General features: G+C 37.3%; 2 protein-coding genes across 4 annotated transcripts in view; one reads left to right on the top strand and one right to left on the bottom strand.

The window, feature by feature from the left end:
- ACTR6 (actin related protein 6) overlaps window positions 1-12,618 on the bottom strand; it is a 31,785-nt gene extending 19,167 nt beyond the window's left edge. For all 3 annotated transcript variants that reach the window (XM_068561486.1, XM_068561487.1, XM_068561489.1), the window contains exons 1-6: window positions 12,491-12,618; window positions 10,398-10,515; window positions 9,771-9,839; window positions 8,776-8,899; window positions 7,446-7,581; window positions 7,297-7,353 (exon numbers count right to left, since the gene is read on the bottom strand). In XM_068561486.1, the coding sequence (XP_068417587.1) occupies window positions 7,297-7,353; window positions 7,446-7,581; window positions 8,776-8,899; window positions 9,771-9,839; window positions 10,398-10,515; window positions 12,491-12,558 (572 nt within the window). In that variant the 5' untranslated portion in view covers window positions 12,559-12,618. The remainder of the gene's footprint in view (window positions 1-7,296; window positions 7,354-7,445; window positions 7,582-8,775; window positions 8,900-9,770; window positions 9,840-10,397; window positions 10,516-12,490) is intronic.
- A 4,356-nt stretch (window positions 12,619-16,974) lies between these two features.
- The window catches only part of BLTP3B (bridge-like lipid transfer protein family member 3B), a 91,293-nt gene continuing 89,348 nt past the window's right edge, over window positions 16,975-18,919 (top strand). Inside the window, 1 exon segment of the mRNA XM_068560076.1 lies at window positions 16,975-17,250. Within this exon segment, the coding sequence (XP_068416177.1) occupies window positions 17,207-17,250 (44 nt within the window). The 5' untranslated portion in view covers window positions 16,975-17,206.

The raw sequence follows: 18,919 nt of genomic DNA, 5'->3' as shown, positions 1-18,919 counted from the left end.
GCTGAACCAGGAAGAAATAGAAAATATGACCAGACCAATCACAAGTAATGAAATTGAAACTGATTAAAAATCTTCCAACAAACAAAAGTCCAGGACCAGATGGCTTCACAGGTGAATTCTATCAAACATTTAGAGACGAGCTAACACCCATCCTTCTCAAACTCTTCCAAAAAATTGCAGAGGAAGGAACACTCCCGACACATTCTATGAGGCCACCATCACCCTGATACCAAAACCAGACAAAGACACTACAAAAAAAGAAAATTACAGACCAATATCACTGATGAATATACATGCAAAAATCCTCAACAAAATACTAGCAAACAGAATCCAACAACACATTAAAAGGATCATACACCATGATTAAGTGGGATTTATCCCAGGGATGCAAGGATTCTTCAATATACACAAATCAATCAATGTGATACACCATATTAACAAACTGAAGAAGAAAAACCATATGATCATCTCAATAGATGCAGAGAAAGCTTTTGACAAAATTCAACACCCATTTATGATAAAAACCCGCCAGAAAGTGGGCATAGAGGGAACTTACCTCCACATAATAAAGGCCATATCTGACAAACCCAGAGCCAACATCATTCTCAATGGAAACCATTTCCACTAAGATCAGGAAAAAGACAAGGTTGTCCACTCTCACCCCTATTAGTCAACATAGTTTTGGAAGATTTAGTGACAGCAATCAGAGAAGAAAAAGAAATAAAAGGAATCCAAATCAGAAAAGAAGAACTAAATCTGTCACTGTTTGCAGATGACATGATACTATACATAGAGAATCCTAAAGATGCTACCAGAAAACTACTAGAGCTAATCAATGAATTTGGTAAAGTAGCAGGATACAAAATTAATGCCCAGAAATCTCTTGCATTCCTATACACTAATGATGAAAAATCTGAAAGTGAAATTAAGAAAACACTCCCATTTTACCATTGCAACAAAAAGAATAAAATACCTAGGAATAAACCTGTCTAAGGAGACAAAAGACCTGTATGCAGAAAACTATAAGACACTGATGAAAGAAATTAAAGATGATATCAACAGATGGAGACATATACCATGTTCTTGGATTGGAAGAATCAACATTGTGAAAATGACTATACTACCCAAAGCAATCTACAGATTCAATGCAATCCCTATCAAATTACCAATGGCATTTTTTATGGAACTAGAACAAAAAATCTTAAAATTTGTATGGAGACACAAAAGACCCCGAATAGCCAAAGCAGTCTTGAGGGGAAAAAACGGAGCTGGAGGAATCAGACTCCCAGACTTCAGACTATACTACAAAGCTACAGTGATCAAGACAATATGGTACTGGCACAAAAAGAGAAACACAGATCAATGGACCAAGATAGAAAGCCCAGAGACAAACCCACGCACCTATGGTCAACTAATCTGTGACAAAGGAGGCAAGGATATACAATGGAGAAAAGACAGTCTCTTCAATAAGTGGTGCTGGGAAAACTGGACAGCTACATGTAAAAGAATGAAATTAGAACACTCCCTAACACCATACACAAAAATAAACTCAAAATGGATTAGAGACCTAAATGTAAGACCGGACACTATAAAACTCTTAGAGGAAAACATAGGAAGAACACTCTTTGACATTAATCACAGCAAGATCTTTTTTGATCCACCTCCTAGAGTAATGGAAATAAAAACAATAATAAACAAATGGGACGTAATGAAACTTAACAGCTTCTGCACAGCAAAGGAAACCATAAACAAGACGAAAAGACAGCCCTCAGAATGGGAGAAAATATTTGCAAATGAATCAACGGACAAAGGATTAATCTCCAAAATATATAAACAGCTCATGCAGCTCAATATTAAAAAAAGAAACAACCCAGTCCAAAAATGGGAAGAACACCTAAATAGACATTTCTCCAAAGAAGACATACAGATGGCCAAGAAGCACATGAAAAGCTGCTCAGCATCACTAATTATTAGAGAAATGCAGATCAAAACTACAATGAGGTATCACCTCACACCAGTTAGAATGGGCATGATCAGAAAATCTACAAACAATAAATGCTGGAGAGGGTGTGGAGAAAAGGGAATCCTCTTGCACTGTTGGTGGGAATGTAAATTGATACAGCCACTATGGAGAACAGTATGCAGGTTCCTTAAAAAACTAAAAATAGAACTACCATACCACCCAGCAATCCCACTACTGGGCATATACCCAGAGAAAACCATAATTCAAAAAGAACCATACACCCCAATGTTCATTGCAGCACTATTTACAATAGCCAGGTCATGGAAGCAACCTAAATGCCTATCGAGAGACGAATGGATAAAGAAGATGTGGTACACATATACAATGGAATATTAATTACTCAGCCATAAAAAGGAACGAAATTGGGTCTTGTAGAGACGTGGATGGATCTAGAGACTGTCATACAGAGTGAAGTAAGTCAGAAAGAGAAAAACAAATATTGTATATTAACGCATATATGTGGAACCTAGAAACACGGTACAGATGAACCAGGTTGCAGGGCAGAAGTTGAGACACAGATGTAGAGAACAAACGTATGGACACCAAGGGGGGAAAGCCGTGGGGGTGGTGGGGGTGTGATGAATTGGGCGATTGGGATTGACATGTATACATTGACATGTATACACTGATGTGTATAAAATTGATGACTAATAAAAAAAATTGATGACTAATAAATAAAAAAAAAATTTAAACATAATTTACAATTATCATTTAAAATATTTTTCTGGAATTAAATTTTCAGGTAACTGATTTTTTAAAAATATTAAATTTTTGAATGTGTAAAATATTTTTAACTTTATGGAATACCCATTCCATTATCTTATTTAATCTCCACATTATCCCTCTGAGGGCAAACAGTCCAGTTTGCAGAAGGAAATTGAAAATAGAGGTTTTAAGTGGCAAGGATTATCCAATTAAAGGGAAACATTTTCTTCCAGCCTTTCTGTATAGAATCTTGCTAAAATGCCTTAACTATGTGCACTTTCTTTTCCTATTAGAGAAGTACTGTTAGTCAGCAGCACACAGTAATTGGCAAAAAGTAGATGCTTAAATATTTGATGAGTGAATCAGAGACAACACAGGCTTAATGTAGAAAATAAAGATGTTTTTAAAAACAAACAAAAATGTGAGATGTTTTTAAAAACAAACAAAAATATTCCTTTGAATATTTTTCTCTGCACATAGATTTTTACTTTTTATGTTTTAGCCCAAACATTATCTCATGAACATTTTCTTATGCTATTAAATATTCTTTAAAAATATGATTTAATGCCTTACTGTATTTCTTTTTAAATTTAATTTTATTTACTTTTTTATACAGCAGGTTCTTATTACCCTATCATATTTCAACCAGAGGGATCTATTAAAATGTATTTTTCCATGTTCCAAATATTGAAAGTTTAGATCAGGAGGAAAAATACTCGTGTGTTTATAAACATGGACTTTGGACTCTGAGGCAGGCTTAATCACAACTTAGTAGACAAATTACTTTATCTCTTTGGGACTCAATCTCTTCAACTCTAAAAAGGTAGTAAGTTCACCAACTTAATACAGCTGCAAGAAGTAAATAATTCTAATCATACATGTAAAGTGTTTACCATAGTCCCTGTACTCGAAATATAGGCATCTTAATCGTTATCTCTGATTATCCCATTATTTATTCATACTCTAGGACACATAATATGAAATACTTAGTCTCTTGGTATATTGCAAAATTGTTTACCAGAAAAGTTATTTCAAATTATACTCTGACCAGCAGCAAATAAGAGTGTCCATATCACAAATCTGCAACACCTTTTGGAAAAATTCTATTAATTTGGATTGTAAGAGTAGTATTTTAATTTGCATTTTCTCTACTAGAATGTGCCATGAGGGAGAGTAATTCTTTTCTGTTTTGCATCCCAAGCTCCTAAATAAATGCTCAATAAATATCTGAATTGAATCTGTGATTACTACAGATGTTTAACACTTTTTATGTCTGAGAATTATCCATTTTATAATCTTTGACAGCATGTAATTCTCCAATGATTATCTATTTGTGCCACTGACCATCTGTATTCTGAAAATTATCTAACCATTTTATACCGGGGTAGTGTTTTTCTTATGGATTGATAAGCGCTCTTAATATATTAAAGAAAACCCTGTGTCATATTTCTTTCAGGTTTATTTCTCAGGATTATGTTTACTTTAGTTTTGCTTACGAAGGCTTTTGATGTACATAAGGTTTAAAATTTTTACATAGTTAAAAAACAAAAGCTGGCAAAATCTATCCTGTCCTTAAGTCAGTTGTTTTCAGACTAAACAGAGACAAAAGGGGGGCTAAGGGTGCCGGTAATATTCTGCTTGAACTGTGTTCTGGTTACACGAGTGTATTCACTTTGTGAAAATTCACTGAGTTGTACACTCACGGTCTTATACTTCTTTGTATATATGTATATGTTTTACTTCAATGAAAAGTTTATTTTAAAAAGAAGTTGTAAGAAAATACACCCTTTGTTACTTCTTCCACTGTTGTTTTTTTTTTAATAAATTGATTGATTGATTGATTGATTTTTGGCTGCGTTGGGTCTTTGTTGCTGAGCGTGGCCTTTCTCTAGTTGCGGTGAGCGGGGGCTACTCTTCATTGCAGTGCGTGGGCTTCTCATTGCAGTGGTTTCTCTTGTTGTACAGCATGGGCTCTAGGAGTGCGGGGTTCAATAGTTGTGGCACGTGAGCTCAGTAGCTGTGGCTTGCGGGCTCTAGAGCGCAGGCTCAGTAGTTGTGGTGCACGGGCTTAGTTGCTCTGCGGCATGTGGGATCTTCCCAGACCAGGGCTCGAACCCGTGTCCCCTGCCTTGGCAGGCAGATTAACCACTGCACCACCAGGGAAGCCCTCTTCCACCGTTTTTATGCTTAGCAACTCAGTTAACTATTTCTTGTGGTTTTATTTTTATATTTAAGTCTTACAACCATCTGAACTTTAGTGCATGAGGCAAAGTAAAATCTTAATTTTTCTCCAAACAGGCAACTTTCCCTGTATCCTTTCTTGAACAGTTACTCCCCTCCTCATTGGTTTCTGATGCTTTGTTTAATATGCAATTACTTTTTTTTTTTTTTACATATAATGTTTGATTTAGGATCAATAATTCAGTGTCACTGATCTGTCAGTTAATTCTTTTTTTTAAAAAAATATTTATTTATTTATTTAATTTGGTTGCGCTGGGTGTTAGTTGCAGCACGTGGGATCCTAAGTTGCGGCATGCAAACTCTTAGTTGTGGCATGCATGTGGGACCTCGTTCCCTGACCAGGGATCGAACCCAGGCCCCCTGCATTGGGAGCACAGAGTCTTAACCACTGCACCACCAGGGAAGTCCCTGTCAGTTAATTCTTATACAAGTGTCACCTTAATTTAATTATTACAGTTTTAAATTTTTTATCACCTACTAGAGAAGTCTCTTTTCATTATCATTCTTTTTCATCAGTATTTCTAGTTGTTCCTGCCAGCTTCTTCTCTTCAAGTTGGACTTCAACAGCCTTGCTTTTAAAAATATATGAATTTTTTTTCATTCAGTGTTTCATTCAGAAGGACTAAGTATATAGGCTTTGGACTCAAACTGCCTGGGTTTTGGTTAATGTCCTCATCTGTATCAGCCTTCCCTTCCCTTTCTAATTTGCTGTTTCTGGGAAAGGGAATTAAATATCTAATCTTTTTGAAGCTGAGACTAATTCTATTTGGTTTCATAATGAGTAACATTCACATAATCATAATATTGTAAATACTATTTATAAGTTTTCTATTTTTAAAATTAATCTATAATCAAGGCAAGAAGACTTAACTATAGTAAAGAACATTATCTAAATATTATAAATCTCAATAATTAAGAAGAAATGGTATAGCAATGAAAAACGTCAATCTCTAAAGGTTATGTACTATATGATTCTGTTTGTCTAACATTCTTGAAATAATAGAACTATAGAAATGAAAAGCAGATTAGCAATTGCCAAGGTACTGGGACAAGGTGGGGGAGCAAATATAAAGGGGGAGCACATAGGAGTTCCTTTGTAATGGTGGAACAGTTCTGTATCTTGACTGTGGCGGTGTTTATGAGTCTATACATGGGATAAAAATCACACAGAACTACACGCAGACAAGTGCATGTAAAAAATAGTGAAAACTGAATATAATCTGTAGTCTGGTTAACAGTATTGCACCAACGTCAATTTTATCATTTTTATGTTGTACTAGTTATATAAAATGTCACTAAGGGTACACAGGGCTCTGTGTACTATTCTTGCAACTTCCTGTGTCTTGCAACTTCCTGTGTCTTCCTGTGTTATTTTATTTCAAAATAAAAAGTTTTTTTTTTTAAATGCGCTAGAGCGGGGTAAGACAGCTCTAAGGGGATTGGGCTTCTTTTGGGGGTAATGAAATGTTCTAAAATTGATTGTGGTGATGGATGTATATGCTAAAAACCATTGAACTGTACACGTTAAATGGGTGAATTGTATGGTATGAGAATTATATCTCAATAAAGCTGTTTAAAAAAGTAATGATACATCTGAGAGAAAGAAAAGGAGGGAAGAAAGTTAGAAGGAAATGTAGATGCACTTATTTTCACATATAACACAGAGGGAAGTCAAGAGATACTGACAGTATCATACCGGCCAAAGTTAATGCAGCAAAAACTGAGATTTAAGAATTCTAGTTATGTTTTTAAACACAATAAAATTAAAAATAACAGCATTAATAAAATTTAGGAGGCAGGAGTAGAGTTGGCACGTGATTAAGTACACTAATTCTTCATCTTTTAGTAGTGGACAGTCAACTAATATTGGCTAATTCAGAAACATATCAATATATTATTAAGGCTTATAGAGATTAAAAAAGAATAAAAGATAAAGTTGAAATATTATGCTGTGTATGGAGTAAAACTGACAAGAGAAATGGAAAGGGAAGGCAGAGATCTATTTTCTTTTTGGATCCTTATTTCCTTATACGCATTTTTAAATTTGTTTTACGAAGTACATGTACATTTGTAATTTTAAAATATTATTAATGTATTAAGCTCTCTAGAATTTGGAAATGTCTTTTTGGTGGGCACTACCATTTCATATGTTAGAAAGCTTTTCAACTTGAACATCATTAGTATTTATATATGTGATATAGTCTTTTAAGCAATAATATAGAATTGCCACCTGAACTTAGAACTAAAGGTAAGGCATAATTTTAAATTACTTTAAAAAGTTCACCCCCAGCAACCCATCCTCCCAAAGAATCAAAGCTAAGTATTACCTGTAAGATATAATCTCTTTTAGATGATTGGTTAGGAGTTTTCCTCCCACATTTATCCTAAAAAGGGAGAATTCAAATTTGGTTCAGTTTATTACACATTTCATTCAGGTTTATTCTAAGAAATAAGATGAAAATTGAATGCAACTCACCGAATAATTGCTTCTTTTTTCTTTTTACTTCTACAATAAGGAACTATATGTGTAAAGGAATATCCACTATCTACAATGATACAGCATAATTCGGAAGGATTATCTCGGAAATACCTATGTGCACTGAGAGCCCCAGCTATTTAAAAAAAAAAAGATAAAGAAAAAATAAACACACTGAATAAGAGTATAATTAATTTAAAGCAATAAAGAAAGGTAGCAAACTAAAACAAGCAGAAAGACAAAAACATTATTTATAGGAAAAATGTTAATTTAAAATAACATTCTTAATTCTGTCACAAGCTCTTTATAATGCTTAAACTTTAAAACATGATATTTTTTGTGGAAAATGATAAAAAATTTGTGATCAACTTTTAAAGGTAAATATTCACTTCACAGTTTATAATAATTATTTTAATAGCAGATAATTTTACTGAGCATTTATTACATGCTGGGCACTATTCTAAACTCCGTGAGTGTGTGTGTTTTAATCCTCACAACAATCCCATTTCACAGATGAAGAAAGTGAAGCACAGAGAAGTTAAATAATGTGCCCAAGGTCACATGATTAGAAAGTAACAGAGCTAGGATTCAAACATAGACAGTGTGACTCCAGAGCAGGGTTTCTCAATTTTGGAACTCCTGACATTTTGGGCCAGATAACTCCTTGTTGTTGGGGGTTTTACTGTGCATTGTGAGATGTTTAGCAGCATCTGTGTCCTCTGCACATTAGATGCCAGTAGCACCCTCCCAGCTGTGACAATGAAAAATGTCTCCAGACTTTGTCAGATGTCCCCAGGAGCAAAAATCACCCTTGGTTGAGAACACTGTTTTAGAGATTATGCTCCTACCATTACAGTATACTGTTGCTTACATAGACTTAAATTCTACAAGCTAAATATGTGTATACTTTCTTTGTACAGTCATGTAATGTGATTCTAGCCTTTAATAAACTTACTTCTAGATAATATTTACAGATTGCCTTCCCTCATATTGGCAGCCTGAGCTATTAACATTATTTCAAACAATAATAATAACAATAGCAGACACATCAGAGAAAGAAAAGACAACTAACTCAGAAACAATAATCTTTCAGAGATTAGAAATATGTGGCTAGTAACTTCATTAGGGAGAAATATCCTATCAGTAAAAAGATAAAGTGAGAGAAGTCTGACTAGATAATCTCTAAGGGTCCATCTAGTTTTTAAATTTCAGGTTTAATTTCCTTCAAATCAAAAAGAATGTCACCCAATATTCTTGGACCTTAAGCGTTTCTTTACTCTATTCATATTCATATTCACATAACTCAATTTCAATAAAAACTTTAACTCACCATTTACTCTTAATACTGCTTGAAACTGGTATTCTTCAAATAAGATTTCATTCATTGATTCTTGAATTGAAGTGAAGTTAAAATATGGTTCTGTGATAATAATATTAGTGTCTAAAAAATCAACCTATGTGAGGAAAAAAATTCCCAAAGTTTTGTAACTTTGTAGTCATAATTATAAGTACTTGTTTTACATATATAAACACATTTATTTAATCCTCACAATAACACTAGGAGACATGTCTTACTATTATTCCCTTTTAAAAGGTGAGCAAACTGAGGAACAAAAAGAGTTGAATGAGTTACTAAGGTCCATATAACTAGTCAGTGACATACCTAGGATTTGAACTTGGGAAGTCTGGTTACAGAATACATGCACTTTAACTATTATATAATTTTAACTCTCTTAATGGTAGCATTGATAAAATGGTACTGTCAAATTGTTTAAAGATAATTATGCAAAAGTAATAAATGATACAACTACAGGCACTGGGAATGTTATTTTGTTTTTAAAAGTTAAAAGGTGAGAAGCTTTAGAATATTTAACATTTACATAATTCTCTCCCACACACTCTTAAGAAGCATTAAAATTTGAACATTTTCTCAGTATACCTAAAGTCACACTAAAGATATTAAAAGCACAAAATTTTAACATTGTATCATTCACACATTTAGATATGTCAGCAAAAATATTTTACTGTGAAAAAAAATTAGACAGTGAATTGGTCTAAGAATAGCAGAAATCTGAAGTAAAAATTTTAATCTTAAGTTTCATACAGACTATCTCTTCTCAACTTCAAATTCCACTTCACAATGGAAATTCCATTCACTTACACTTATTTGAAAATCAAAGCTAAGCACAGTAGATTAAGTGACTTAAATATATATAAGAAACATATTCAAAAATTTATAAATCTTAAGATATAAGTACAGATTTAAATTTTTCATTTGAATAAGACATGGAAATAGAAATTGGAATACATACTCCAATTTGTTACCTGATACATTTCTTTTCCAAAAAGGTAATCCCAGACTTGTCTTTGAACATCCCAATTCACCAAGTAGCCCTAAAAAATTTGTTTTATGAATTTAATTATCAAAAATATTTGAACAATTTTTTAAAAATCAGATTAATATATTCTAAATCACTGATTCTTATCTCTCTATGGTCACATTCACCAGTCTAATGCTGTTTGAATTTCAAACCTATTATATTGGTATGTTTTTCTCCTTTTAGAAATTCAAAATATTACAAATTAACAATAACCAAAATATCAAGGGTTCAAAAGACACCTCTCTATACTCTTTTTCTTTAATGTGTTCATTACATTTAGCTTTAACATAAACAAGTAAAATTCAGTACTCACAATCAATAACTAAATCATGGTCATTTATTTTTATTTATTGAAGTATAGTTGATTTTTTTCATTGAAGTATAATTAATTATGGTCATTTTTTTAACATGACAATTTAAACTTTTGATTTTAATAAGATCTTAATTAAAATTTAAATAACTTTTTCTCTGATATCCAAAAATATTTTCATACATACAAAATCTTAAATATACATTCCAAATTATCCTTCAATTTAGGTCTTTAATGCTAGAAATGACATAGTTGAATTACCTTTTGAAAAGGAAGAATATAAAAGAGTCCAGAAGGATCCTTTATTTCATCTATCTGGTTAGCAGTAAAAGTTTTAAGACGTGCCGTTTTTGACCTGAACTGACAGTTAGGAATAACTCTATAAACAAAGAAACAAATAATGTAATTATTCCCTAAATACTTGGTTCCTAAAAATACATTTACCTAACCACCACCCTTGATGTCAAAAAATATCCAAAACCAGTGTTTCTCATTCTGTCTCCAAAAAGTTTTTACATGCCTTTTTTTTTTTTTTAAAAGGTTCTAGTATATACCAGTTCTGTACTGGACCCATTATCTTTCTCAAGTAATCTTCAGGACATCCTTACAGGTGGGAATTGGCTCTGCCACTGCACAGAGGTGAAGAGGGGCTGAGGTAAAGTTCCTGGAAGATTCTTAATACCATTCTGGTAACAAAAAAAAAAAATTTGCAAGTTCAAAATTCTGACCATAAAATTAAGTTTCCATGGAGTCAAAGATTTTCAATCAGCAAGATACTATAAGGTACAGACGTAGGAAGTATTTTTTTTTTTTTTGGAAGTATTCTTAAATATGGTTGCTACGCACCATGAGTTTACAATCTGGTTAGGAAGACAAACTAGAACCATTATCCATCATACATGTGTACACATGTATGTGTGTGTGTGTGTGCGCATATATATGCACACACATACAGAGAAAGGGACAGAGAGAGAGAAAGTGAAGGGGAGCATAATTTGTCACCCCAAAATATTCCATTTTGGTATAAGGATTATTTTGCGCTAAAGGCGATTAAAATCCTTGCATTAATTGGGATAATACTGTAAAAATGTTTTATACCTGATTATTTCACTTACTATGCTGTCATTTTCTCTATGTTTAAACAGTCTTCAAGGACATAATTTTAAACAATATATTTTTTAATTTATTTATGTTATTTATTTTTGGTTGCATTGGGTCTTCACTGCTGCACACAGGCTTTCTCTAGTTGTGGCGATTGGGGGGCTACTCTCTTCGTTGTGGAGCACGGGCTCTAGGCGTGCGGGCTTCAGTAGTTGTGGCACGCGGGCTCAGTAGTTGTGGCTCACCGGCTTAGTTGCTCCGCAGCATGTGGGATCTTCCCAGACCAGGTCTCAAACCCGTGTCCCCTGCATTGGCAGGCGGATTCTTAACCACTGTGCCACCAGTGAAGCCCAAGGACATATTTTTAAAACCTGCCTTGTAGTCAATCATATGGTTGTATTACAATTTTAGTCAATTTACTGTTCTTGATTATTTAGCTTGCTTCTCCCCCCACCTTTGTGTCACCATACACAATGTCTATACACGATATAGAGTATTCTGCACCTATTCTTATCAAGACTTCTAAATTATTCCTTAAGTAACTGATAACAGAACTGCTGTCAAAGGATGAGAACGATGATACACATTGCCAAAATAAGACTGTAACAATATACATTCCTACGCAGTCTGTCCTCTAAAAAAAGAAAAAGGAAAGGAGGGAGGAAGGGAAAGAGTCCCCTGTGAATACTCTAGAGCAAAAGCGTGTCTTTTAATTTGCTTAGTCTCTACTCAAACATAGTTTATGAATGCCAGTGTAGTATTTGAGTCTGATCAACCAGGTCAGCCAATGAGCACTTAGAAGGGCTAAAGTACAAAGCCTTCAAAGTCTACAGCCACTGAAACAGCGGTTTTTACACTTTTGGGGGCCATGGAACCCTTTAAGAATCTGATGAAAGCTATGATCGCGTCCCCCAAAAAATGCATATACACACAAAATGTTGCCCACGATTCCTGAGGGTTCATGAACTTTGTGTACGGACCCCTCTGTCGGGAACCGCTTCCTTAGAAGCCTATTTTCCTGAACTATTTCCTGTTACGAAACGAAACACGTCCCACTTCCGGGGCCACGTAGCCCAAAGTTAGTAACAAAGTCCCACTTCAAAGCATTCAAACTACCCAATTCCAACGAGAGCATCCCTCTGCCTGAGGGCCGCGCGGGGGCGTTTGCAGTTTACAGACGTCCCAAGATAAAGCGTAACACACGTAACTACTAGGCATATATGCTTTGTCCCTCGGAGGAAGCGAACACTTACGAGACATATTCATGGCTGTAACCGATTTTGGCGTTGTAGGCTCCGTTATCCAGCACTAAGGTCGTCATTTTAGCACTAACCGCAGTTGCTTTCTTTTTCCGACCCCTCTGCTCACGCTTTTTCCGGCACTCTATGGTTGCACCCACGGAGCGTACGGGCGCTTCCGGTCTCCCTTAGCAACTGAGGACGCCGGAAGCCAGAGATTGCGCTGCCGCCCAGCATGCCAGCAAGAGTCGTACCGTGCTTCCTATCTCAACCCGTTTACGTCTTGGCCAGATCCAATAAGAGAGAAAACGCTGGTTTTTTTCGCCCAATGTGTGATTGTTCTTTACTTTTGCAGGTTGTGTCGCTCTTGGGAGTTTCTTCTAACCCCTATAACGAACCATCTTTGTGGGGGTTTGAGGGGGAAGGTTGTGGGTGGGTGTGTGTTCGAATAGTATTGTTCAGACAGTGAAGTCTTTTGAAGAATAAATTGCAAAGCCATACGCAGCACGGAATTGGATATGAAGACTCTTCAGCTTCATTGCCAGCCACTGCCCTTCTGACTGTTGGATCCAACCACCCTGTTACAAACACGGAACACGTCAACACGTCAACCGCCTCGCTTTTTTAACTCACAGTTTTCCCTGTCTGCTTGTTCTTCTGGACGGAGCTTTGTGTCTTATTTATCTAAAAAAGCTTCTCGACTTCTGACACACTCCTCCTTTCCCTTTCCTGAAATTAGGTGTTCCTCCTATGTGTTCCCCCAATGTCTTGGGCTCACTCGTCTATATCGTAATGGTTAAGAGAACGAATTTTAGGTTGGAATACGGACTCTGCCACAAAATGGCTGTGTAACCTTGGAAGATAAAGATAAGGGTTAATACTTACACAGGGCTTAATGCGTGTGGTTAAATTGTTCTAAGAGCTTTATGTATATTTACTAATTTAATCTTTACAATTTATGAAGTAGGTCTTATTATTGAAATCATAGATAGTAGTTAAGAGTGCAGTCTCTACATTCAAACTCCTGGGTCAAATCCTGGCTCTGCCACTACATGTTTTGGACAGGTTAGTTAACCTCTCCACACCTTACCTTCCTCATCTATAGAATGGAATACTATAATTATCCCCCCTTGCAGAATTGTTTTGTGAAGAGTAAATGATAAAAGTCAAGTACCTGTTAGTAATTATCATCATCATCATCCTTTGATCATGTGATCATTCTGTTACCTTTGCCATGGCAAACTCCTTTAAGTCAGGCACTCTATTGGTGTCTATATTCCTTTGTATCAAAAAGTCATTGAAAGTCCAAAGTTAGTTATGTCCAATTTTCGTCATTCTATTTTCTCTAACAATATTAAATTGATAGGATCCCCCATGTAAAAAATATTTTATCAGTCTTACATCACAGAGTAACCATCATTTCTATTCACCTCTCATCTTTCAAAATAGGCTCTTTCAAAAAGCTTCCCTTTTCACTTTCCTTCATATTTATCTGATCCTGGATCAAGATCATTTTTGTTCTTGGCTTCAGCTATCATTGAATACCAATAAATCCTAAAGAAGAATTTCTACCCCCAACTGCAACCTAAATGTTTCTATCCAGGGGTCCTGAGATAACCTTAAAGGTAACAAATCCAAAACAATTTTATCTCCAAAACTGCTTATTTCACCTATATTACTTGTCTCAATTAGTGGTGTGCTCCAATATCTACCCAGTGCCCCAAACTAAAAACCTCAGTAAACTTCAACTCCAATCCTTGTCTTAATCTCTGGAATTTGTCCTTGACCCTTTTTTGTTTGTTTACCTTTACTGATACTGCCTTATCTCTCACCAAAAATAGTAATGCTGCCGCCTTCTCAAGGCTCCTGTCTCCATTCTCTTCTCATGATCTGTCCTCTGTACTGCCAGTATCGTTATCAGAATATTTTTCTAAATCAGAAATCTGATCATCTTCCCCAAATTCAGTCACCATAGAAGTCTCCCAAGACTTGACACTGCCTATGAAATAACGTCCATACATCTGCAATCTCATCCCCCTTCAACCCATCCTACACTGTGTGCTGGTAAATGTTTAACAACCGATCTCCAAGAAAAAAGTCCTGATTTGTAGTGTTTACCATTTTCTGTGGTGAAAGTACTGTCACAATGGCTGATTTCAAGCTTTCCTGAACTCACCAAACACCAGAACACAGAGTTGGGAAGAGATGTGCACAACTGGTTCTCATGAGTCAGTATAAGCCAGTTTCAGCACAGACTGTTCAGTAAAAGCCCTGGCTCTATTCACCTTCACACCATGCACTCTCTCCTCCCAGGTTTTAGTACAAAGAATCTCAAGCATGTAACTATTACTTTTCAAATACATGTATATTTTGACTACGTGTAATTTTAAAAGTTAAAAATATCACTCTGGGGGCTCCCCTGGTGGCGCAGTGGTTGAGAATCTGCCTGCCAATGCAGGGGACACGGGTTCGAGCCCTGGTCTGGGAAGATCCCACGTGCCGCGGAGCAGCTAGGCCCGTGAGCCACAACTACTGAGCCTGCGCATCTGGAGCCTGTGCTCCGCAATAAGAGAGGCCGCGATAGTGAGAGGCCCGCGCACCGTGATGAAGAGTGGCCCCCGCTCACCGCAGCTAGAGAAAGCCCTCGCACAGAAACGAAGACCCAACACAGCCAAAAATAATAAATAAATAAATATTTTAAAAAATCACTCTTATAATAAATACATAATGAACATGTGCAACAGATTTAAGTCACATTAATGAGTGAACTAACTTTATACCCTATCTTGTCGGTTCTTGCCAATATGAGTTAACAAATCTTTGATGCACATTCATTATATATTTGTATGACAGTCACGTTTTTAACTTTTTGAAAATCATACTTTGAGAATTAAATAGCAATTAACAAAAATGTAAATTTAAACCACAGTTGTGTCTGGCATTCTTTAAGTACTTAAACTTCATTAGCTTAATCCTCACAACAACCACATAGCTAAAAATCCACAGAGCAAAGTTTCAAATCCAAGTCTGACTTCAGGGCCAGTCCTTTTAACTTTAAACTGACATTCTCACCTTTGAAATAATACCTCCACTGTAAATCCATCTCTGGCTAAACAAGATAGAATCACTCCATCCCTTATGTTTTCATAGCACTTTACTTCTACTTTCAATTATGCTAAGGATAATAATAGCATTATTAAGAGCTTGACATATGCTAGGCACTTTGTTCAACACTATATATGCATAATCTCATTTAATCCTCACAAAATTGTGTTAGGTACTATTATCTCCAATAGATGAGGTAACTGAGGCTGAGACTGAAATAACTTGCCCAAGTTTACACAGCTACAAAATGGTCAAGCAAGGCTTTGAACAAGAGTCTGATGATAGAGCTCAAGGTCCTAGCACTAGGAATTTACCTTCCCTCTGAGGCTGTTAACTCTTTGATGGCAGGAACAGGTTTTGTTTGTTTAGGCTACCTAGTTAATTGAATAGTGCCTCATTTATAGTACATTATAAATGTTAAGTGAGTAAACAGTCAATCCACATATATCTCCTTTCCCTTGCTTGAAAAGGGTCAGATGTTGGACTCTATGTGTAAACTATCCCCTGGCCATCCCCATAGACACCCACAGCATTTTCTGATACATCCCTCAGAGGTAGTGTTATTCTCCCCTCCCCCACTTTTAGATGTCACTGGGTGGTCATTTTCACCTCTGTAAAATGTTGGTTTGGGGCTGGGTGGGGTGAAGGTGCAGAGCTGTAATAATTCTCTCTGCTATTTCAACAATTTCCTTCCTTTACATAGAAATTTTTAAGTGAAATTTTACATCCTTATTTCTTTAGATACAACAACCTAGTGAGTGGGTAAGGCTGATATTATTAATCTATTGTATAGAAGATTAAACTGAAGCTAAAAGTAAGTAAATTATTTTCTCCAGCTTAACACAGCTAGAAAATACTAGAGCCAGGACTTAAATTTAGGTCTTCTAATTCCCAGGTCCTGGGTTCTATTAAGACACATTATCAACTTTTACTTCTCTTAGAATTTCTAGAGGAAACATCAAATTATAGCATTTAGCCGGGGGAAAAGCAGAATATCTAAACAAAGGATAAGACACTGAGGCAAGAATGTGAAGAAAGCTGAGTAGGTAAAGAAAGCAAAGCAATTAGAGCCATTTGTGGAGCAAATTCTGACAGGGACATGAAAAAGAGAAGATGTGGATGAAGAACTCAGTGATGGAGACGGGAACATGACTAGAGCGTGGTGACGGAGGTCTAAAACCCAAAAAGCTTCTGGGTTGGGGGTCAAAGCACCCAACAGCGTCAGGGCAGCAGAAGACCAGCGCACTAGTCCCAGGGGCGGAGGCGGGGCAGCAAGAGCCTGTCCGGAGCCTGCGTTGCCCCGCCCCGCCCCGCCCCGAGCCCGCCCCGAGCCCGCCCCGAGCCCGCCCCGAGCCCGTCCCGCTCCGGCCCTCCCCCAAATCTCTTAGGTGATGCTGCAGCCAAGATGGCGCTGGCGGCGGCCGCGGCTGCCTGAGCGCAATGCTCCCGGTCCCTGGCGGCAGCGGTGGCGGCTGTGGCCTCGGCCGGGGCCTCAGGTCTGTCCCGGGCGTGAGTGCTCACGCGCCTCTCCTCCGGCCGGGTTAACCCAGACAAAGAGGAGACGGCCACGAAGAGAGGAGGCAGTGAGGAACGGAGAGAGAGTGCGGCGCCCCCCGCTTCGGCACCATGGCTGGGCTCATCAAGAAACAGATCCTGAAGCACCTCTCCAGGTCAGTCAGAGCCTCGGGCGTGGGCGCCAGTCCGCTTCCGCCCTAGTCGGTTATTAGAGGCAACCTGCGGCTTCGGGGGCGGCGGGGACTGGCAGCCGAGCGGGAGGCGACCCTCGGGCTCCCCGCTCCAGTCCGGGCAGAGGTCGCTGCCCCGGATCTCCCGTCGCCTGCGGCGCCCAGGACTGGCCTCACGAGTCAGTGTCCTGACGGGTTCGCCCCCGGACGGGTTCGTCCCTGGATGGGTTCGCCTCTGGACGGGTTCTCTCTCCCGGCTGGCTCGCGGAGGAGCGTGTTGGGCTGCCGGGGGAGGCTGCGGACTGGGATCGTCGCCGACACGGCGTCTGGGGGCGTTTGGAGGACCCCTCTCGGGCGGTCTTGCGCGGAGGCTGCCGATGGTCTGTCACCCAGGTGCCCGGTGTCTGCTTGCCTCCATTCGGAGCTATGGTTCCGTTAACCGAGGGCGTCTGGCGCAGTGTGGACTGTTAGGGCTGAGAATTGTTTTCTCACTTAACTGTTAACCTTGTTATTGTTCTGAATTCACCTTACCTCGCCGTTCCCAGTCTGATGCATTAGAGGGTGTGCCTGTTTGCACAGTTAGGATTTGTTTTAGGTAAATAATCAGAGTTACCAGCTTTGGCGAGTTCTTTCTGGAGTCGTTTTAGCCCCACATCATTCGTACAAAGCAATTTTTTTGTTTTTTTTTGTTTTTGTTTTTTGCTTTATTTTAATCTAAGACCCATAAATTCAGGGAGTCAACATCTGTGGTAATAAACCCAAGACTTGTCATTCTTTCCATTTCGTAACGCGGTTTTAGTCAGAATCATGACTCAGTAAAGCTGGCAGTTTGTTACTGCCCCTGACTTCTCCATATTTGTCTCAAGACAGGCTAAATGTAGGATCTTGTTTGCAAGTTGTTAACAGCGAATTCAAAGTGCTTAGTTATGACCCTTTTCTCTGTTATTTGTCCGTAAGTTAATGATTAATTTTAACTGATTTTAGGAAAACACTTGGGTGTGATGATATACTTTCGTAGTACAGACAATTCTTGATTTTCCAAATCGTTGTATACCACAGGTTATATATTAGGGAACAAAACCATTATTTCTGTGATTCAGCAAATATTTTCCTCACTCATAACATTGAATAAGATATATTTTTTTAAAGTAACAAATTATAGCAGCATTTATGAATCTACATTTCTTAACATTATCACTAATTGGAAAGTTTCTTTTAAAATTGTCCATATAGTCCAATAATGAATTATCTCACTTTGGAAGATTTTATCTTTATTATTATTTTTTATGATTTAAGTACGATCTGACTTATCAGATGTCCTCCAGCCTTTCTCACACTCAGTTCCCACAAGAAAATTCAGACCTATAGAAAATGATATGAATTTCTATTTTCTCACTCTCCCAAGGATGATAGTACTTAGCTAGTTCCATTCTAGATGCATAGGAGAAAAGTTTGTTCAGTCATTGAGTGCCTTAGGGCATTAGAGTTTAATTCTCTTGTAGAACTCCAGTTTGGAAGGACTCTTAAAAATTAGTTGTAAAGGTAATGGCTAACTTCACAAAACAGACACATTCAGAGTTGAGCCTTGAGGATTACTTTTTTGTTTGTTTGTTTTATTTATTTTTTAAACATCTTTATTGGAATATAATTGCTT

The sequence above is a fragment of the Eschrichtius robustus genome, chromosome 13, assembly GCF_028021215.1.
Source record: "Eschrichtius robustus isolate mEscRob2 chromosome 13, mEscRob2.pri, whole genome shotgun sequence".
Classification (NCBI taxonomy): domain Eukaryota; kingdom Metazoa; phylum Chordata; class Mammalia; order Artiodactyla; family Eschrichtiidae; genus Eschrichtius; species Eschrichtius robustus.
The sequence above is the reverse complement of the archived record's forward strand: the minus strand, read 5'-3'. Positions and strand labels throughout refer to the sequence as shown.